This window comes from Neophocaena asiaeorientalis, unplaced genomic scaffold (genome assembly GCF_003031525.2).
Source record: "Neophocaena asiaeorientalis asiaeorientalis breed wild unplaced genomic scaffold, Neophocaena_asiaeorientalis_V1.1 scaffold95, whole genome shotgun sequence".
Taxonomy (NCBI): Eukaryota; Metazoa; Chordata; class Mammalia; order Artiodactyla; family Phocoenidae; genus Neophocaena; species Neophocaena asiaeorientalis.
In genome coordinates this window covers 688,328-709,619 of record NW_020174924.1, presented here as the reverse complement: position 1 = coordinate 709,619, position 21,292 = coordinate 688,328, and the positions used below count along the sequence as shown (strand labels likewise).

Below are 21,292 nucleotides of genomic sequence, written 5' to 3'. Positions count from 1 at the left end.
GTCCTGGTTGGTTGGAAAGGATTAATTCATGGTGAATTCATAGTGGACTGGTGGAAAGGTGATGCCTTACCATCATGCTGTTAGGTTATAATGAATAAAATTCAGTATATGTTTTACATACTTAGGATACAACAACTTTTTACTGAATTTTTATCCTAAAAGCTTTGGCCATTAAAGTTACTCCAGAGCATTTATAAACTGATTTGTTCTTTTTTAAAAAAGTTTAGGTCATTTTTCCGCTTCAGCTTTGGGATATAGCAGGGAAAGGTAGTGATTACAGATGTGTGTGTTAGTGATACTAAGGACTTCACTAGTTTGTGTAATGAAATGCTTTCTTCCTTTGGTCTCTAGTGACAAGAATCACATGCATTTTGGGGCCATTACCTGTGCCATGGGTATTCGCTTCAAATCTTACTGCTCCAACCTTGTTCGCACTTTGATGGTTGATCCTTCTCAGGAGGTTCAAGAAAATTACAACTTTTTGCTTCAGCTTCAAGAGGAGCTGCTAAAGGAACTAAGACATGGTAAGGTGCCTTAGATAAGGTTTAGAAATCATGTAACAAAAATGTAGCATTTATGGGCGTGTTTATCCCTGAGGCTCTTGTACTGTAAATAGAATAGATTTTACTAACCTCCAGTCATCCTAGCATTTAGTTCCTCATGGGTTCTTTATGCATGGGTGGTTATTGTGGTTATTGTGGTTTTAATACTGTTGTTTAAAAAAACCTCTGACTGGTTAGGCCTCTGTGTCCAGATCTTCATAAAATACTCTGGCCTTATTACTTTTCTTGAGAAACTTCTGAGAAGTAGTATCTCTCCCAGCAGGCTGTGTAATATTAATCCTATATTGAATGGATACCCGGAATCTTAGTTTGAGAGAAGATCTAATAGCAGCCCTGCTAAGCAAGCAGCTGCCTACCTCAAGAGCAAAGCACTTGACACCTCTTTTGCCTTGAGACTTTTCACTCCCAGATGGCTAAATGGGACTTCATGTTTACCACCTTCAAACTACTTCGTAAGCCCGCTCATGTTTTGCAGAGCTTCCAGGCACCATTCCCCCATGATACCTCAAGTCGATCTTGAGAAATCCAATTAGAGATCATAGTCCTAGGTAGTTTAATAATAAAAACCCCTCTGAGGCTACCATATCTGGCTTGAAATATGTATTCATATCCTAGACCCTGAAAAATTAAGTCCAGAGTTCTTCCAGTAATTCACCCATTTAGTAGTCCTGTTTTTCAAAATGTATAATAAGTTTAATGTGATACTTTTTAATCAACTCTTGAATTATTTCAATGAAACCAACTGGGGTTCCACAGTCCCACTGGAGTGATTCTAAAAAACAGTGTAATTAAAGAATGATCAGGCAGATGGTTTTTTAAAATGCAGATTTCTAAGTCCTACTACTCCTGCAACTGTAGTCCTTATTTTATGCTTTGAGAAACCCTGCTTTAGGAAATATTTATTTATTTATTTATCTCTCTATCTATCTATTTGTTTATTTATGGCTGCATTGGGTCTTTGTTGCTGCACACAGGCTTCCTCTAATTGCAGCAAGTGGGGGCTACTCTTTGTTGCGGTGTGGGGGCTTCTCACTGCAGTGGCTTCTCTTGTTGCAGAGCACGGGCTCTAGGCGCGGGGGCTTCAGTAGTTGTGGCGCATGGGCTTAGTTGCTCCGCGGCATGTGGGATCTTCCCAGACCAGGGCTGGAACCCGTGTCCCCTGGATTGACAGGTGGATTCTTAATCACTGTGCCACCAGGGAAGTCCCTAGTGGACTTAATAGGTGAAAAAAATGTTGATTAAAAAAATGTGATTTGGGGCTTATTTTTTTCTGAAAGATGCTTTAATGTCCCATGTCTGTCTCATTAGGTGTGAAGATATGTGATGTATATAATGCTGTCATGGATGTGGTTAAAAAGCAGAAGCCAGAGCTGCTGAACAGAATTACCAAAAACCTTGGGTAAGATGCTATGATATACATTGTCACTCTGAGTCAATTTTCGTGACTGGCAGTCAGGCAAAATATTCTTAGATGATTCAACCAGTATTTATGGACTATTAAACTTAACTGTGTGCCAGACACATTGGGTTATCAGAGAATGTGAGAAATGCCTGAGTTCTACTCCCAGGGATAGGGTGGAGATTTTTCCAGACCAATGTAGTAGATGCCAGTAGCGTTGCAGCCTTAAATTACAAATGTGAGGAGACATTACATACTATATTTCCTTTCTTAGAACACCCCAGCTCATATTTGCAAATTAAGTACTCTGAGATAGCCTACTATTTAAATTCTTTTTTCAATTTTTATTTTATCCAGTGTTTCTCAAATGTATTTGACCACTGAACATCTAGAAATACCTAATAACATCTTACAGAACCAAAGACATTTGAGAAACAAAAGCTCTAGGCAGTCTCCTTAGATGGAAGCTAGTTGGGGTATATAGTTTATTTCTGTCCTTCTCTGATGGACAAGAGGAAATATATTGACCTATACCAAGTCTTGGCCTAGGTGACTTAATGAAGCCAGTTATCACATTCTACTAAATATAATAAATGTTATATGCAGTACTTAATTAGAAAGTCATTTTCAACATATTAACCCAAAGACTGTCCTCAGATCTTCTTTAACTGACTGATCATCAGGGGCAAATCACTCAGCATGTTTGCTTGCCTTATCTTGAAAATTGAAATAGGATATATTGTACTTGACTCAGGTTAGAGGTCTTTTAGCCTATTGCTAAAGTTTCTCTTCATTCCTTTTTTAGGTTTGGAATGGGCATTGAATTCCGTGAAGGCTCTTTAGTAATTAATAGTAAAAATCAGTACAAACTGAAGAAAGGTGAGTCTTACATGCATGCAATAGAAAAATAACTTTTTTAAAACTTTTCTTTTTGCTTTGTCTCCCTCTATTCTGTATAAAATCACACTTCTCCATCCTTTCACAGTCATTGACTCATTCCTGTTTTGCTCTTTTAGGAATGGTTTTCAGCATCAATTTGGGATTCTCAGACCTGACTAACAAGGAAGGGAAGAAACCAGAAGAGAAAACCTATGCCCTATTCATTGGTGACACAGTGCTTGTGGATGAGGTATGTATTGCTTCTTCCACTTTGAGTGGTCATGAACTGACTTTGGAAGCGCATTTTTACCCTATGGTTCCCCCCTCCTTTTTTTTAATTGAAGTATAGTTGATTTATAATATTATGTTAGTATCAGATGTACAGCAAAGTATTCAGTTATATATTTTTTTCAGATTATTTTCCATTACAAATTATTATAAGATACTGCATATAGTTCCCTGCGCTACATAGTAAATCCTTATTTACTCTTGTTTATTGCTTATCTATTTTATGTGGGTTTTTTGTTTTTATATTTGTTAAATGCTAGCTAAGGGGAAGGAGAGATCCCTATGATAGCCTAATACAGCTAGGGATAGAGATTGTTTACGCCAAACCCTTTATTACATTGTGGCTTGAACTTCGATTATGATAATGTCAGGAACTGATTCTGATAATGGAACTGATTTTTTTTTTAGTAATGGCTTTATTGAGCTACAGTTTACCTACCATACAATTAAAGTGTACAATTTAGTGATTTTTAGTATATTCACAGTTATGCAACTATCCACAGTCTAACTTTAGAACATTTTCATCACCTCAGAAACCTTGTGTGCATTAGCAGTCACTCCCCACTTCCCCCTCAGGCCTAGGCACTGACTTTCTATCTCTAAGGATTTGCCTTTTCTGGATATTTGGGGTCTTTTTGTGACTGGTTTCTTTCACTTAGCAGGAACTGATTCTTAATAATAGCAAATATTTAAGTGCTCTTATTATAAGCTAAGCATGTTTATGCATTAATTCATTGAATCCTTATAATAACCCTGTGAAGTAAATATTCTTATCCAAGTATGCAGATAAAGAAACTGAGGCACAGAAGTATAAGTAACTTGTCTAATGTCACAGAGCTGGAAAGTGCTTGAGCCAGGTTTCAAATCAAGCCCGTATTCTTAATCATGATCCCAGCGTTGCCTCCCAAATTGTAGTTCCTGATGTGCGTTTCAGAAGATAACTGGTTTTATTTGTTGTCAAAGATTTTTTAGTACCAGAAGGTTCAAAGCATGGCCCAGCTATTTACTGGGTTTGAAAGTGAAAGTGTTTCACTTAAATGCTCTTACAGATGTCTAACTTCTTACTTGTATTCCAGGATGGCCCGGCTACCATTCTCACTTCTGTGAAGAAGAAAGTGAAGAACGTGGGGATTTTTCTAAAGGTAGGAAGAAGATAAATGAGTGGTGTAGGAGGTTTGATACAGTGAAGAAGATAAACAATATTGGCTAAAATAATTAAGACCTGAATTTCTGATTATGATTTTTTTTCCCCCATAGAATGAGGATGAGGAAGAAGAGGAAGAGGAGAAAGATGAGGCTGAGGACCTGTTGGGAAGAGGTTCCCGAGCAGCATTACTTACAGAAAGAACACGAGTAAGTTTACTGTATTAAGTTTACTGTATTACTTTGATGGTTCACAGGTTTTGATAACTTGGGTTTTCCCTTCTCCAGAATGAGATGACTGCAGAAGAAAAGCGAAGAGCACATCAAAAAGAACTGGCAGCTCAACTCAATGAGGAAGCAAAGAGGCGATTGACTGAACAGAAAGGGGAACAGCAGATTCAGAAGTAAGAGTTTGCATGGAGTAGTAAGATTGTTTTAGGGTTATATGTGTTGTGCAGAAATTTCTCAAAAACATCTTATTCCCACTCCAGAGCTCGTAAATCTAATGTGTCCTATAAAAACCCGTCTTTGATGCCTAAGGAACCACATATTCGGGAAATGAAGATCTATATTGATAAGAAATACGAGACTGTAATAATGCCTGTGTTTGGCATTGCGACGCCTTTTCACATTGCCACAATAAAGGTACTAACTTTGAATCAAGCTCCATCCAAACAGTGTCTTAAAATAGATGACTCTTTTGCTTATCATAGATGACTGTCTTGTCTGCATTGTCTCTCACATTCTGCTCCTTCTGACTCTACCTTTCCCGCATTACTGACTTTCCCCCATCCCTAATCTCCTGCTGTCATTTTTCTTCCTTTCCAGTTTGCACTTTGGAGAAAGTTAAATGATCTAGTCTAGAAACATAATTTGCCTGTTTCTCTTTGAACTTTGAGAACTTTTTAACCTTTTTTCATAAATGTGGCACAGAGAAAGAACTTTGAGAACTCAGTGATTCTTTTGGAAACACACATTTGGTCATATAAAAAAATAGGCTAAATATGTAGTTTATTAGTTTTAGATTAAGGATTACAAGCTAGGTTTAGCAGCTTGTAACTACTAAATTTTAGCATCTCTATAGCTACTGATCTTTATCTAGGAAAGAAATCTGTTTGTTTATTTTGCTAATGCTTTTCCTTTCTTTGAACAGAATATAAGTATGTCTGTGGAAGGAGATTATACTTACTTGCGAATCAACTTCTATTGCCCAGGCAGTGCTCTGGGCAGGAATGAGGGCAACATCTTTCCTAACCCAGAAGCCACTTTTGTCAAGGAAATGTGAGTTCCCAGGAAAACAACCATCCCCAAATGCCTGTTGGCAGAAGTGCTACCCTCAGAAACATTTCGTTCTCTGTGCTGTGTTCTCCCCCATTCTAGTGAATGGCAGCACCTTCCTCAGTGGCACTTGATTAGGTTCACCTTGCTAACTTTGTACTGTTTTGAGGATGGAACCTAATTTAAATCCTCGTGAAGATATTTTATCCTCACTACATACATATTTGGTGATAAAATCTCAAATGTGTGCCACATTGGAGTCTATTCATTCTTGAGGTGGAATAGGATAATTTGGGGAAGTTTATGCTGGATTTGAAATATATGTGTGTTTCCCCCACCCAATGGATGAGTCATTTATAATATTCTCTGTTTAAGAGAGAAGAAAGGGAGGTTTTTTCAGTTTTCCAGACATTGTTTCACCAGTCAGTAGTACGTTTTTCTCCTAAAAGATAATTAAACCAGTTATAAAACATAATAATGGGTTCAGGTTACCTGGCGTAATAAAGAAACTCACATAAGTGCTTCCCCTTTTCTGCAGTACATACCGAGCTTCAAATATGAAGGCACCTGGAGAACAGACAGTACCAGCCTTGAACCTTCAGAATGCTTTCCGAATTATAAAAGAAGTGCAGAAGCGTTACAAGACTCGGGAAGCAGAAGAAAAAGAGAAAGAGGTGAACCTGAACACCAACAAAGCACCTTTGTGCAAAAGGACACATGTGGGTTTTGGGGACATGGAAAGATACGTGAAAATTCACATTGATTTTCATTCTGCTTAGGGCATTGTGAAACAAGACTCACTGGTGATCAATCTAAACCGGAGTAATCCCAAACTGAAAGATCTGTACATTCGCCCGAATATTGCCCAAAAGAGGATGCAAGGCTCACTGGAGGCCCATGTCAATGGTATGGATGATGTCTCATGAGCCTGGGCTTTGTCTTCAGGGGCACATTTGTAGGAATGACAGATCAGATAATATAGTAGGACAAGGAAGTGCTTGGAGGAATCTACTTTGACATCGCTGTATGGCCAGAAGGAAAGGAAAGCTCTGTACCTTATTGACATTTCCTCTGACCCTGTTCAAATCAGCCAGAAGAGATTCAGTACCTTCTGGCCTAACCTGATGATGTTCCTTGATACTTAGCTGCTTCCTTTCTTCCGCCGCCAGGTTTTCGCTTCACGTCTGTCCGAGGAGACAAAGTGGATATTCTATACAATAACATCAAGCATGCTTTGTTCCAGCCGTGTGACGGGGAAATGATTATTGTCTTGCACTTTCACCTCAAGGTATATCTTTATCAGCTAGCTGTGAGCTCTTGGGCAGGACCTTTCTATCTCCCTCTTTCCCTTGAAATAGTGATGAAAAATATCACCTATTGCATAAGATCATCAGGAGGATTGAATCAAATAATGCTTATAAAGTCCACAGTGCCTGACACCTAGAAGGTGCTAAGCGTGTTTGTTCCTTTGGTGTGATATATAATGACCTCCGAGACGTACAAGGTCTTCTCCAAATTCCTGTTTCTGAAAATTTTTGCTTTAGACAATTTATTACCAACATAATCTTTTAAAAATTTATACTCTTTCATATTCCCAGATGTCATTATTGATGATGACACCAGGGATGGTTTGTTTTTACATAAATGCTGTGGTTTCCAGTGTAGATGTTTTAATATTTTCATGTTTTGTTGTTATCTTGCTTGTCTGTTGTGTAGACTTCTTTGTGGAAGAAGTCTTCTGACTTCTTTCTTGTTCTTTCTGCTTTGTGCCCTCAGAATGCCATCATGTTTGGGAAGAAGCGGCACACAGATGTGCAGTTCTACACAGAAGTGGGGGAGATCACCACAGACTTGGGGAAACATCAGCATATGCATGACCGAGATGACCTCTATGCTGAGCAGGTGAAATTTTGTTTTGCAGGGGAGTGAGGTAGGATGCAGTCCAGATCTGAGTTCAGTAATTGTTATATTTTATAAACAACACCTGAAACTATCTGCAGAACTTTCTCAAGTATCTGCTGGCATGGTGTAGTGCTGTGGCTTATGGATTAGACTTAAGTTGCAGGCTCAGCTCTACAGTTAATGTTATGGTGACCTGTAATAAAGTATCTGTGCTAGTATCATAGTTACCAGAATTAAGGACTACAAAAGCACTTCATGCTTTTTGAAGGGATTACTATTAACAAGTGATAACTGTAGTTAATTCGTAATTTTTTCTTCTGCAGATGGAACGAGAAATGAGGCACAAACTGAAAACAGCCTTTAAAAATTTCATTGAGAAAGTAGAGGCTCTAACTAAGGAGGAACTGGAATTTGAAGTGCCTTTTAGGGACTTGGGGTAATGTATCTCCTCCTCTTTTTGGCCTTTAGAAAAATTAGTTATTCTTCCTTTAATAATAATTTAACATGACATATCATGTCCTTTTTCCTATGGACATCCATTCCTTCTTGGAAATGTTTAAGGGCTGGGGTGAATGGCTAAGACTGAGAGGCTCCCTCTGGAAATGAGTTTCCAGCAAGCATGCTGGAGTTGTGTTTGGAATGGGAAAAGGAAAGAAGCCTGTTGTGGCAGCAGCAGTTTCCCTTGCAATGAGCCCCATCTTAGGTGAGTTTCTTGCTGTCTTTCAGATTCAATGGCGCTCCCTATAGGAGTACCTGCCTCCTCCAGCCCACTAGTAGTGCGCTGGTAAATGCTACAGAGTGGGTGAGTATTTCTGACCTCTTTTTAGGAAAACAAGTATTAGAGAAAAGAAGGCAAGAGGGTAGACATTTTGAAAACTAGGTCCTTATTTCTTTGGATTTTCATTTTTGATACTTAGGTATAAAACTTACTGAACAAATGATTCTTTAAAAGTCTCTTTCGTTTTTAAAGATAGTTTCTTTACATAATTTCCTTAAATGTATTCTCCTTGAGGAAAGATTTTGATCTTGCAGATCCTTTCACTGGGGCTTCTTGGTATCTTGTATTTAGTCTTTGCCCCCCAAAACAAACAAAAAAACAGTTTAGTTATCCTTTGTGTAGTGATTTTTAGATCCTGAAAGTGTTTGAAAATGCTAGTGCTTTGTGGGAAGTATTTTTATGAAAATAATCCTGTTCTTTCCTGACAGCCACCTTTTGTGGTGACGTTGGATGAAGTGGAGCTGATTCACTTTGAGCGAGTCCAGTTTCACCTGAAGAACTTTGACATGGTAATCGTCTACAAGGACTACAGCAAGAAAGTGACAATGATCAATGCCATTCCTGTTGCCTCTCTTGACCCCATCAAGGAATGGTTGAAGTAAGTAGACCTGCCAGCAATCTCCCACTTAGCCCATGAACATTGTACCATAGAATATGAGTGTGGTATGTCATACATAAAATCTGCTGGTGTACTTAGTGAAACTGCCTTTGGGTTGTTATCAACCAGGACTCGAAAATTTGGGACCTGTTAGACATAGAGCCACTTTTTCCTGAATACCCAACAGTAGTTTATGGTTATAGGAAAATCAAAATCTAAGATCTTTTTTGATTCTACTTGATGGGTATATAAAAAGATCCATACACATGTGTAATAATTTATTTACAAAAAGTGGGGGATATTTCTTTCTAGTTCTCTATTTTTACTAAAAGATGAGAGAATATATTTTTATTTTAGCCTTTGACATTCATATACTGACACTTCAGCTAAAAGAATTCCTCACAGAAGTACCGGAACCCCGATAAAAAGGGAGACATCACTACATAGGTAAAGGGTGAGGCATGTGTAGCCATGAGTGTAGATTGCTCTGCCCTCCTTCCCCCTCCACTTACCTGTGAAGGGGAGGCACTATAAATATAAATCTCCTCTTAAGAAATGGGTTGAGAGAGCTTAGAAATAGACTGTGAGAAAGATACAAATTCATAGTTAATATGAGGATTTTCCTAAGAAACATATGCAGGTAAGTGATATGGTATCACAAATATTTATTAAGTTTGTATGACTTTAAAATCAGCTTTATTGAGGTACAACTTACATGTAATAAAATTCTTCAATTTAAGTATATGATTTGATGTGTTTCAACAAACGTGTACAGTCTTGTACCTACCATCATAATCAGGATATAGAATATTTCCTTTGCTCACAGAAGTTCCTCATACCCCTTTATAATAGTCATTCCCCTCCCTTCAGCCGTCACTGGTTTCTGCCACCGTGTATTTTGCTTCATCTAGAATTTCACATAAATGGAATTGTACAAGTATGTAATCTTTTGTATCCTTCATCCTTCACTTGGCATAATGCTCTTGAAATTGATTCAAGTTGTTCTGCACATCATTACTACATTCCTTTTTATTACTGAATAGTATTCCACTGTATGGAGAGTCCATACTTTATTTACCCATCTACCAGTTAATAGATGTTTGGGTTGTTTCCCGTTGGGGGTCTTATGAATAGCTGCTATAAGTGTTATGTACAGGTCTTTGTATAGACATATGTTTTCATTTCTCTTGGATAAATGACCTAAGAGTGGGATTGCTGTGTCATATGTTTTATGGTTAAGTGTATGTTTAACTTGATGAGAAGCTACCAAATCCTTTGCCAGAGTGGCTGGAAAACCTGCAGCATGTGAGAGTTATAGTCGCTCCACATCCTCACCAATACCTGGTGTTGTCAGTCTTTTCCGTATTAGCCATTGTGGTTTCAGCTTGCATTTCCAAGATTACTGATGATTTTTAGCATTTTATGCTTATGTGTCATTCTGTACTTTTAATAAAGTATATTCATGTTTTTTGCCCATGTTAAAAATCACATTGCTTGTCTTATTACTGAGTTTTAAGAATTTTTTAGGCTGGATATAAGTCCCTTATCGAATAGAGGGTTTGCATATATTTTCTTCCAGTAGTTTCTATGCCTTGTCATTTTCTTAAGATGTCTTTTAAAGACCAAAAGTGTAAATTTTTCATGAAATATGTTTGATCAACTTTTTTCTCTTATAATTTCTGCTCTTTATGTCTTATCTAATAAATTTTGCCTAACCCAAAGTCATAAAAATTTTCTATTCTCTTCTAGAGTTCCATAGATTTAGGTCTTATATTTAGGTCTGTGATCCATTTTGAGTTTTTTTGTTTTTTTTTTTACTGTGGTGTAAGAATCCAGATTCATACTTTGCATATATGTAGCCAGTTATTCTAGTTATCATTTGTTGGAAAGGTTATCCCTTACCCATTGATTTACCTTGGCATCTTTGTTTGAAAAAAAAAAAAGAATATGTAGGAGAGGGTCTAATTCTGTATTGTATTCTGTTCCATTGGTTTATGTGTCCTTACACTGATACTGTACTGTTGTGAATATTGTAGCTTTATAGTAAATCCTGAAATCAGGTAGTGTAAGTCTTCCCACCTAGCTCCTTTTCAAAGTTGGCTATTATTATTTTGGCTATTCTACATAAATTCTAGAATCAACTTGTATCTTTCAACCAACTGGTTTATTTTGTCTAAGTTTATCAATTTTAGTATTTGTGCAATCATATATCCCCTTTCATTCCTAATATTGATAATTTCCTCTTTTTGTTAGTCTGGTTAGAGGTTTATCAATTTTTTTTTTAATTTTTTTTTTCCCCCCCATCATTATGAAATGTCTTTTCTTATTTCTGGTAACATTCCTTGTTTTGAAATCTACACAGTGTGATATTACTATAGACTTCTAGCTTTATTTTGGTTAGAGTTTGTATGGTGTGTCTTTTTTTCTGTCCTTATACTTTTAACTTACATTACTTTATACGTAAAGTGATTTACTTGGAGACACCATATATTTGGGTCTTACTTTTTTTAATCCATTCTGAGAATGTCTACCTTTTAATGGGATTGCTAAAAACAGGCCATTTACATTTAACATAATTATTAGCATGGCTGGGTTTAAATCTGCCATCTTTTTTTTCTTTAAAGAAGGTCAGTTTATCTACCTACCTACCTACCTGCTTTGGGTCTTAGTTGCTGCACTCCGGATCTTCATTGCAGCATCTTCGTTGCGGCATGCGGGACTTTTGTTGCAGCACGTGGGCTTCTCTTTTGTTGTGGTGCACGGGCTCAGTAGTTGTGGCATGCAGCCTCAGTAGTTGCAGTGCACCGGCTTAGTTGCTCCACAGCATGTGGGATCTTAGTTCCCTGACCAGGGATCGAACCTGCATCCCCTGCATTGGAAGGTGGATTCTTAACCACTGGACCACCAGTAAATGTACCATCTTGCTATTTGTTTTCCCATCTGTTCTTGTTGCTTTTTATGCCTTCTTTTAGATTAATTTTATGATTTTTTAAAAAAAATTTTTTTGATGTGGACCAATTTTAAAGTCTTTATTGAACTTGTTACGGTATTGCTTCTGTTTTATGTTTTGGTTTTTTGGCTGCACGGCATGTGGGGTCTTAGCTCCCTGACCAGGGATGGAACCCGTACCTCCTGCGTTGGAAGGTGAAGTCTTAACCACTGGATCACCAGGAGTTGTCCCTAGATTAATTTTATGATTCTTTATGATTATCTTCCTAGTTCGCTGATTAGCTCTACAAATCTTTGTTTTACTTTTATAATGATTACTGTAAGGTTTACATATACATCTTTAACTTATCACAGTCTGCATTCAGATAATATACCATGTCTGTTAGAAGGTTGTTATGCTTCCATTTCTCTACTTCTATCCTTTCTGCTATTATTAATCATCCATTTTACTTCTAATATACTGTGAATTCCACAATTTATTGTTATTATTTTAGCTTCTAAACAGCTATCCTTTAATTTACAAAATGAGTAGGGGAAAGTCTTTTATATTTACTCACATATTTACCATTCCTGATGCTGTTCATTCCACCGTGTAGTTCCACGGGGATTTTTTAGTCCTGTGCTGCTTTTTATGCAATGTTTGAAAAGTGTTGTTCCATATTTTGTTTGGTTTTCTGGTTGTTTAAGGTGCAAACGTAAATCTAGTCCTTGGCACTCCCATCATGGCTAGAAGCAGAAGTTTCAGTGTTTACGATTGTGCCCATAATGGCTTGATGCTAGTCTTTCAGACAGGTTTTATGCTGAAGGTTTCTTGTTGTGGTCCTTACTGTTATTGTTTTTTGGTTTTCTTTTCTCTTCTTTCCCACCCACTTTGATTCTGTGCTCCTCAGTAGACGTGAATAAATGTCATTAGAGCATTTCTTAACACAAGGCACTTTAAATACTGAAAAAAGGTGCTCTCTCGTGAGGGCTAGTGCTCTGGGAGACCAAACATCAGATGTTTGGGTACGTTGTGGTGGCACAGCGCAAAGAATACCTGCTCCCAAGTATGCAAAGGGTATCTGCTCTTTAGAGATGTTAATGACCAAGATGACACGGGATGTTCTCACAAAGTATAGAGGATTGATTTTGACTTTATAATGTTATTTTTCCCAGTTCTTGTGACCTAAAGTACACAGAAGGAGTACAGTCCCTCAACTGGACTAAAATTATGAAGACCATTGTTGATGACCCTGAGGGCTTCTTTGAACAAGGTGGCTGGTCTTTTCTGGAACCTGAGGGTGAGGTGCGTGAGTGTGGGGTTTCTTTTCTGGTACATAGTGTTGCCCATTATCATTTGGGCGGTTAGGAGAATGCTATATAAGTAGTACGTAAGGGACCAGATCAAACGGGAGAAGCTCTGAATACAACTTGGTATTGTTGTTTCTCCAAGTTAGTTTTACAGGTAAATGATAAATTAATTGGGCATCGGTAGCCACTGACAAGATGTGAGATTACAAAAACTGTTCCTTCAAAGAATTTCTTAGTATTGGGAGAAAATTCTTCAGGTAGTCTTGCAAAAATTGTTTTCTAAAAAACTGCCCTCCTACCTCTGTATAGTGCATTATTACCAAGAGTATGTCTGTGGTTAATTTTCCCGGGTAAAGAAGGATGAAGTGACTCTAAGAAATATGAATGAGATATTTAGGGTATCTAGTGATTGTACCTTATATTAATTTTAATTAAGTCTTTGTATCTCTTGGTCACTCGGGTTTGGGTGTTTTTGTTTCATTTTTTCATGTAAAATAGAAATAATGCTGGTGTGCTTAGTGGGTTGAATTAATTCGTTAAGTTAATAAAGTGTTTTAAAAAAAAAAGGAAAACACCCAGTGTACAGTATTATGCTCTCTCTAATTCACCAGGGGAGTGATGCTGAGGAAGGGGATTCTGAGTCTGAAATCGAAGATGAGACTTTTAACCCTTCAGAGGATGACTATGAAGAGGAGGAGGAAGATAGTGATGAAGACTATTCATCAGAAGCTGAAGAATCAGGTTAGTCTTTGTAGGAAAAAGTGTTCATGACTTCTTAACCTAATGTCATTTCTGGAGGCTTTAGAAGGGAAGAATTTTATCATTCCATTTTCCATTCTTGTCTAATAAATAATGCTGAATCAACGTTATTGCAGATTATTCCAAGGAATCATTGGGCAGTGAAGAAGAGAGTGGAAAGGATTGGGATGAACTGGAGGAAGAAGCCCGAAAAGGTAGATTTGTTGTTGTTGTTGTATTTTTTTGAGGCACAGGTTTCAATATTTTTTGCCGAATAAGAGTAACATAAGAACAATATAAAACTGATGTGGAGCCACAGCTACAACTTCATTGACCAGAGAAGAAAATGAGGTCTGGAGTGTGTCCATGCTCTCCAGGTGGCACAACTCTGCTGACTTGGATGCTTTTTTCATCTGCTCAACCCCCACCCCCCCCCGCGGTGGGCCCTTAGCCATGATAGTCTTGTAAGGCTCCAAAATTAGGCTGTTTGGTCTCCAAATCTAAGTCCTATAATAGTCTTTTGGTCTCCAAATCTAAGTTCTATATATAATAGTCTAGCTTTCTGGGCCTCTTCCAGGTTAGGAATGTTTTTGTAGTACTAGTTTTAATTACTCTGAAACCAAATGCCAAATGTAAATGAAAGTTGAAAAGGAAAGTACTGTACTGTATATCCCAAGCATTGTGATAAGTCCTTTGCATAGATTACCTTTAATCCTAAAACAGTTTTCCATTTTATAAATAAACCAAGGCTCAGAAAGGTTAAGTACTTGCCCAAGATGACACAACTAGTAAGCAGCTGAGTAAAGATTAAAACTGACTCCAAAGTGCCTTCTCTGTATTATTTCATGCTGTGTCCAACAGTGTTAGATACCTAAAGCTAACGTCTAGCTAACTAGTGCCACATTCTTCTGTTTAGCCGACCGTGAAAGTCGCTATGAGGAGGAAGAGGAACAGAGTCGCAGTATGAGCCGGAAGAGGAAGGCATCTGTGCACAGTTCAGGCCGAGGCTCTAACCGAGGTTCCAGACACAGCTCTGCGCCTCCCAAGAAAAAGAGGAAGTAACTTCGGAACTTTGGCCCTCAGCTCCATTCTTCCTTCAGCCAATCCCTGAAAATTTTACATGACATAGAAACTGTATTTTTCCTTTTTTTCTTTTGAAGTTTTGCCATTTGTGTTTATGGGTTTAGGGGGCCATTTGTGCGGACCAATCTACTTGGGGAATTCCAGGCCCACCAGGACACGTGCCAATGGCCCCATCCAGATGGCAAGGGAGGAGGTGTTCTTGAAGAAGGGCAGAGGCTTCCGCTGTTAATAAATACCGTTTCGTTCCTCTCTCTTCCTGTCACCTTCTGCCAGGACATCGTTGGCTTCTGACATCTTATTCTTTGATGTCTCAAAGCTGTATTTCCAAGACATTGGTACAAGGTGACCCTTAACTACCTGTACCATGGTTCTTGACCAGCAGATTCAATCCTCCATCCTACCCTACTGCCATGATCTTCCTCACATCTCTTTAAGTTCCATCTTTGCAGTACTCAAGAAAAGGTTCTTGGAATTTGCTAATGGTGTAAACCATACAACTTGAGCTAGTGAGTCTGATCAGGCTGGTACCTCCATCTGAGTTCTCCTGCTTTCTTGCCTCATGCAGATTCTGAGGTATTTCTGCTGCCTTGGAAGACATAAGAAGCAGAGTGATACTCCCTGGCTTGGTTTCATCTTCTTTACAAATTCACACATGGTACAATGGTAGAAGCAGAATTACCACTGGTTTTTTTTTTTTTTTCTGATATATGAGGAAAAATGGCTGTGTCTCATGTACTGCTTCTAGTGAAAATCTAGAAGGAGGCTCGAAGGAGTCAACATTTAGATCTGGAAGGGGTAAGTCGTGCCTTGGGCCTCGAATACCCTGACGAGAAAAGAGAAGAGGAAGAGAGGCCACATCTACAACACAGCCTCTCGTCACTGCTGCTCCTTGTTTTTACTTGTCTCGCATTGTCCTGTATTTATCACAATTTCTGTTGAACAGCTTTTTAAGTATTTGGGGAGTTTATCTTGCCATCCTCTCCCTCCTGGTTCTCTCTGCACCCACCTGTCCCACTGCAGTTCCTTCTGTGTTCTGTGACTTTAAGAGAAGAGGGGGGGAGGGGTCTCGGATTTTGTTTGTTTGTTTGTTATTTTCTCCTTAGCAGTAGGACTTGATATTTTCAATTTTGGAAGAACTAAGAGATAATAAACTGTGGTTTTTTTTTGTTGTTGTTGTTGTTTTGTTTTTGTAAATTCACCTTCTGTGACAGTTCTTTTGCAGTTCCTGAAAGCAAGCCTGCTTCTCGCCTGGAAAAGTACCAAGCCATTAGAGAATAATTCCCTTAATCCAGCTAATATCTCAGAAAGAAACTTTCATCATTCTAAGCTTTCATCATTAGCTTGAGACATCATAGTAAACCAAATTCATGGTAGAACAAGTTGCTTTATAAGAGACTTTTTACTATGGTTCCCTCAGGGTTTAGAATGGAATAGCACTTGTCCATCACAGAAACAAATCTTCAGTCATCTCCTTGTAAATAGCATGGAGGGCGGCAGCAGCTTGAAGAGACACCTTCAGCCTTCCTATGGGGGTAGCCTGATCTTCAGGGCTAACAACTGTTGGGAAAGGAAAAAGAAACATGTGAGACAGCAGTGTCATTCATTGAAAAACAAACACTTAAATACCTGGTATTTTCCACATTAAGTGCTGGGGATACTAAATAAAGTTATACCTCATATTTTAGTGGGACTTAATCTGGTGGAAGACGATGGAAAACACACAGTCATTACAGTATAGTATGGTAGGTGCTTTGGGAAGACATAGAAGTGGCACCAATCCAGAATGCAGAATCGGAAAAGGCTTTCTAGAGACAATCCATTAGTCTTCAAAAAGTAAAAGATATTCTAAGCACGTACAGCATGTGCCAAGATAGGAGGACAAGTTTGGAAAACTAAGACATGGCAGAAATGAAGCTGTACTGATAAGCAGGAGCCAGAGCACAACAAGGCATTTGTCTTGTAAGGAATGTGGTTTTAACTGAAGGGGTTAGAAATTACAGTTTTTTATCTGGGTTCTAGAAAAGGGGGTCCATTCTTTGGGGACTATATTCCAAGGGGGCACAAGTAGATCAGGGAAGGTAGTCATGAGGCTGTTGAGTGAGTAATTCAGGAGAGAAAAAAAGGGTTCTGAAGTTTAACAGAGGAGGTGGGGACAGATTCAGAACACTCAAGAGGTAAAATTAATAGGATTTTATGATTGAAATGTTGGGAGTGAAGAGATTAGAATCAAGCATGACCATTCTGGTGGGGTAAGAGGAAACAAGGTACACAGTTTTCAGAACAGAGTCAATAAGGGCGGTGAGAAAGTCTGATGTTTAAATTTGAATGAAATCAAAACAATGTGTCTTTTCAAAATTTCCGTCTCAAACACTGGAGATTCATAATAGATTCTAGTTGTCAGGAGGTATGTGGGCTAAGATACACAACTGATTACATTCATACTTGATCTAGAAATAAATATAGCTGTAGGGATTTCAATCCAGATTGGCTCATCAACTTTGTAGTGGTAATTATGTATTAAAGGTAAAACAAAAGGTATTCACTATTAGGATGATTTCCTTAGACATAAGTGGAACTGAGGAGCACAGAAACGTATCACTCACTGTCTAGCTCTTGCTCTTGGATGTCTCTTCCCGATTCCAGGATCTGCCACAGTTCCAGATATGCGTAGCCTACTTCTTGACATTCTTTCTTTTCCTCATCCATAGGGTCACTTACCACTGTAAACTTTAAACTAAAGGGGAAAAAAAATCCATTTAACTCAGTACTGCTGATACCCTTAGGCTTAAAAAAATAATAATTAAAAAAAAAAGATGAAAGTAACCATAAATTACACATTGTATTCCCTGAATCCCTTTCCTCCATTTTACAAGACTACAACAGCAAAAGACTGAGAAATCGTTTTAATTTAAAGTAACAGGTCTGGAAGGAACTAAGACTTGAGGTAAAGTAGTTGATCAAGTTGTTAAGATGGTTTACAGTTTTGCTGAAAGATTTGAAATGGGCAGTGGAGGTGTTGAACAAAAACCCAAGATTATGGAAGTTAGAAAAGGTTTTACACTTCTAAATAAAAGTGTTATGCCAAGCCTGAGCAGAGTAAAGGAAACAGAAGGAATACAGAATTGCAAAATGAATATAAAAGGTGTACTCCTTAGAGTTGTAAGTCTTGGAAGATGATACTGTAAAGAACACAGCACAGTTCCTCCTAAGCAGTGAGCAGTTAACAGCAATTACAGGACCCACCTCATACCAAAATCCACCGATGCTCAAGTCCCTTATATAAAATGGTGTAGGATTTGCATATAGAATATACTTTAAATCACCTCTAGATTACTTATAATACCTAATACAGTGTAAATGCTATGTAAATAGTTGTAAATACAATGTCAATGTTACATAAATAGTTGCTGGTCCGTGGCAATGTTAAATTTTGCTTTTTGGAACTTCCTAGAATTGTTTTTTTCAAATATTTTTCATACACCATTAGTTGAATCCATGGATGCGGGGGGAACCTGCAGATAACAGAAGGCTGACTATTATTACCTTGACTTAGTCTAGCAAAGAATGATATTGAATTCCAGAAACTGATACCTATTAAATTTTTTGTGGTAAAGTTTACATAACATAAACTTACTATTTTAACCATTGTAAGGGGTACAACTCAGTGTTTCTCAGTATAATCACAATGTTGTGCCACCATCACCACTATCTAAGTTCACATCACGTTCATCACCACAAAAAAATCTATACCCATTAAGCAGTCACTCCCCACTCTTCTCTCCCTCAGTCCTGGTGACCACTAATCTACTTTCTGTCTCTCTGGGTTTGCCTATTCTGGACATTTCATATTCCTATTAATTTTTTAAAAGCTAACATTGGTGGCTAATAGAAAGTGCTAAGGGAGCAAGAATAGCACCAAAAATTCAAGCGTTTTAAATCGCAGCTAAACGCGATTAAGCTGAAAAGAAGAAATCCTGAAAGTGATGCATTCACAGTCATTAAGCAATATTCGTTTGTGATTATGTTCCTGTATCTGTAGTGAGAACTTCAACAAAGCAAAGGGATAATACTGACCCCTCCACCCATTTTCCCAGGAAATGTATGGTAACTCACATCACCGCACCACGTGCACAATAGCAAGTGCTTTAGGTAAACTATGTTATTTCAGTATCACCCTCACCGGAGCCTTCAAGTTAAATAATACGTCTAACATCACAGAGCTAGTAAGTGGAAGAGTCAGGATTCAGAACCAAGTCTGTGTGATTACAAAGGCAATGTTCTATCTGCTATATCATACAGGCAAAAAGAAAATCAAAGGTAAAATCAATTGAAATCAAATTGAGTAGAAGATCACAAAAAGAAAAGAAAAAGATTACCACTGTAAAGGAAGAGAGAGTTGTAGGAATGCTGAGAGAAGAAAAGAAAAAGCTAAATGTAACATTAACGCAAAAGAGAGACGACCAAATCTCTTTCCATTTCCAAAAGTTACCAGTAAGCTTATATCTGTTTAAGTCCACCGTGATACTGAAGTCAGATTCACGGTTTATTTCGACTGGCTCCTTTTTCAGTCCTTCTTAGGACTAACTGGAGACAAAGTAAATGCAAATTAAATTTATTGGGCTGTTAGAAAAGTAATGGATTAGAACACCAGTCCCATACTACTTCTTACCCACACACACGAAAAGGAGGTAGGGTTGCCAGATTTTGCCAAAAACAAAAGAAAACCCAGATGTCCACTTAAATTTGATTTTCAAAATTCAGCTAAATGAGAAATTTTTTAGTCTCTCTCTATATATCCCATGCATCTCATCTGGAACCTCTAAAAGGAGGGCTCCTCAGATTATATGAATAATGACAATTGGCTTTCCTAAAACTTAGAGTAGACCCAGAATTTACTTCAAAGTATTCCTGTAGAGAAATCATTTTTAAGTCAAAAATAAAATTGCTATTATAAAGGCATAATATTCGGTAAGCTAGCAATGGTATGGTACTATGTTTGAGAGAAATGAATCAGATCATCCTAGAGTGTCAAGGTGTTTTGTCCTTTCCGTAGGGGGCACTAAGTATTCAAGTAAATTGCTGCCTCAAAAAAAAAAAAAAAAAAAGTGCTTATCAGGGGCTGGCATGGGTGAGAAATGAACTAATCCTGTGAGATGACATAATTTATCAGGTAGTTAGTCACAAACATAAATTAGACTCAAGTAGATGGGAAATTCATTAGGAGTATATTAATATGAAAGAAGTTATTAAAATATTCCATATCACCACAAAGCCAAACTCAAACTCCTAAATTCCTGTGTGACGTCTCCGTCTCCTGTCTTTCAGAGTGGGAAGCAGATGCTTACTGTCCTTGCTCAGGGTCTTGTCCAGTCAGCATGGCGAACAGAAACTGCCTTCGGTCTTTTTGCTCCACTGGGTCCAGGTCTATCACTGTATTAAGGGTTAAGTGGGGGGAAAAGCAAAGAATCATATACTGTTGCTATTTGGGCACTAAAACTTTCATAAATGGTATGTGTAAAGCATTGATATAAAGCAGACATTGGCAAAATTGGGCCCATGAGCCAGCTACCTGTTTTCATAAAGTTTTGTTGAACACAGCCATCTCTTTACATAATATCTGTGGTGGCTTTCCAACTACAATGAGAGAGTTGAAGAGCCGTGACAGAGACTGGCCCACAAAGCCTAAAATGTTTACTATGTGGCCCTTTAAGAAAATGCTTCGACCACTGATATAAAGGAAGCCTTACACTCTGTGTTGGAAGCTGTCCTGCCAAATGCCAGGATAAACGTGCTCCCACCACTGCCCAACTGGAAGAATTCTAGGAGACTGATTTTTTTTTTTTTTTTTTAAAGCCGCCTAGAGATTTGGATTTTGAGGTAGGTTCAACTCAGGGTCTCAACATCCATTCCCCTCTTCCTCTTCATTTCTACATGGGACTGTTGCAGACAAATAAATTAGCCTATGTTTGCCAGCCTCTATTTTAGCTAGGTTTGGCCACATGATTGAGTTCTGCCCACCGTGGTGTGTGAAACTGGGAGGTAGCCTTCCTTTCTGCAGCTGCTATTAAGGACCGTGAGGCATCTGAAAGGATGGAAGACAGGCACGAGGGGGACAGGAAGGCAAGATGGGAGTTTGGATCCCTGATCCTGATCACGTGGCCTCAACCCTGGACTGCCCACCCTTGAGCTCACTTTACACAAGTGAGGGAAAAACTTCTATCTCCTATGATGTAAAGAAAGAATATACTTTTTTAAAGGGTTGGGGGGGTGAGTTGGGGGTGGGGAATAGAGAACAAGAAACAGCTTTTAGAAATTTAAAATAAATACCTAGTCAATGACTGGAAGATAAAATTAAGGAAATCACCCCCTCCAAAAAAAAAAAAAAAAAAGGAAAAAAAAAAAAA

The 21,292-nt window shown here is 38.2% G+C and overlaps 2 protein-coding genes across 3 annotated transcripts in view; one reads left to right on the top strand and one right to left on the bottom strand.

The window, feature by feature from the left end:
* The window catches only part of SUPT16H (SPT16 homolog, facilitates chromatin remodeling subunit), a 33,312-nt gene extending 17,255 nt beyond the window's left edge, over positions 1 to 16,057 (top strand). Inside the window, exons 7-26 of the mRNA XM_024761264.1 lie at positions 352 to 524; positions 1,872 to 1,962; positions 2,768 to 2,841; positions 2,979 to 3,091; positions 4,206 to 4,271; positions 4,387 to 4,482; positions 4,561 to 4,676; positions 4,764 to 4,917; positions 5,426 to 5,553; positions 6,089 to 6,224; positions 6,330 to 6,456; positions 6,720 to 6,838; positions 7,327 to 7,452; positions 7,776 to 7,888; positions 8,179 to 8,254; positions 8,659 to 8,828; positions 12,933 to 13,062; positions 13,679 to 13,808; positions 13,943 to 14,020; positions 14,722 to 16,057. Of these exons, the coding sequence (XP_024617032.1) occupies positions 352 to 524; positions 1,872 to 1,962; positions 2,768 to 2,841; positions 2,979 to 3,091; positions 4,206 to 4,271; positions 4,387 to 4,482; positions 4,561 to 4,676; positions 4,764 to 4,917; positions 5,426 to 5,553; positions 6,089 to 6,224; positions 6,330 to 6,456; positions 6,720 to 6,838; positions 7,327 to 7,452; positions 7,776 to 7,888; positions 8,179 to 8,254; positions 8,659 to 8,828; positions 12,933 to 13,062; positions 13,679 to 13,808; positions 13,943 to 14,020; positions 14,722 to 14,867 (2,362 nt within the window). The 3' untranslated portion in view covers positions 14,868 to 16,057. The remainder of the gene's footprint in view (positions 1 to 351; positions 525 to 1,871; positions 1,963 to 2,767; positions 2,842 to 2,978; positions 3,092 to 4,205; positions 4,272 to 4,386; positions 4,483 to 4,560; positions 4,677 to 4,763; positions 4,918 to 5,425; positions 5,554 to 6,088; positions 6,225 to 6,329; positions 6,457 to 6,719; positions 6,839 to 7,326; positions 7,453 to 7,775; positions 7,889 to 8,178; positions 8,255 to 8,658; positions 8,829 to 12,932; positions 13,063 to 13,678; positions 13,809 to 13,942; positions 14,021 to 14,721) is intronic.
* Positions 15,960 to 21,292, bottom strand: part of RPGRIP1 (RPGR interacting protein 1) — a 71,991-nt gene continuing 66,658 nt past the window's right edge. Inside the window, exons 21-23 of one of the 2 annotated variants that reach the window (XM_024761262.1) lie at positions 20,234 to 20,318; positions 17,492 to 17,622; positions 15,960 to 16,445 (exon numbers count right to left, since the gene is read on the bottom strand). In XM_024761262.1, coding sequence (XP_024617030.1) covers positions 16,333 to 16,445; positions 17,492 to 17,622; positions 20,234 to 20,318 — 329 coding nt within the window. In that variant the 3' untranslated portion in view covers positions 15,960 to 16,332. The remainder of the gene's footprint in view (positions 16,446 to 17,491; positions 17,623 to 20,233; positions 20,319 to 21,292) is intronic. The other variant, XM_024761263.1, reaches the window with a different exon arrangement.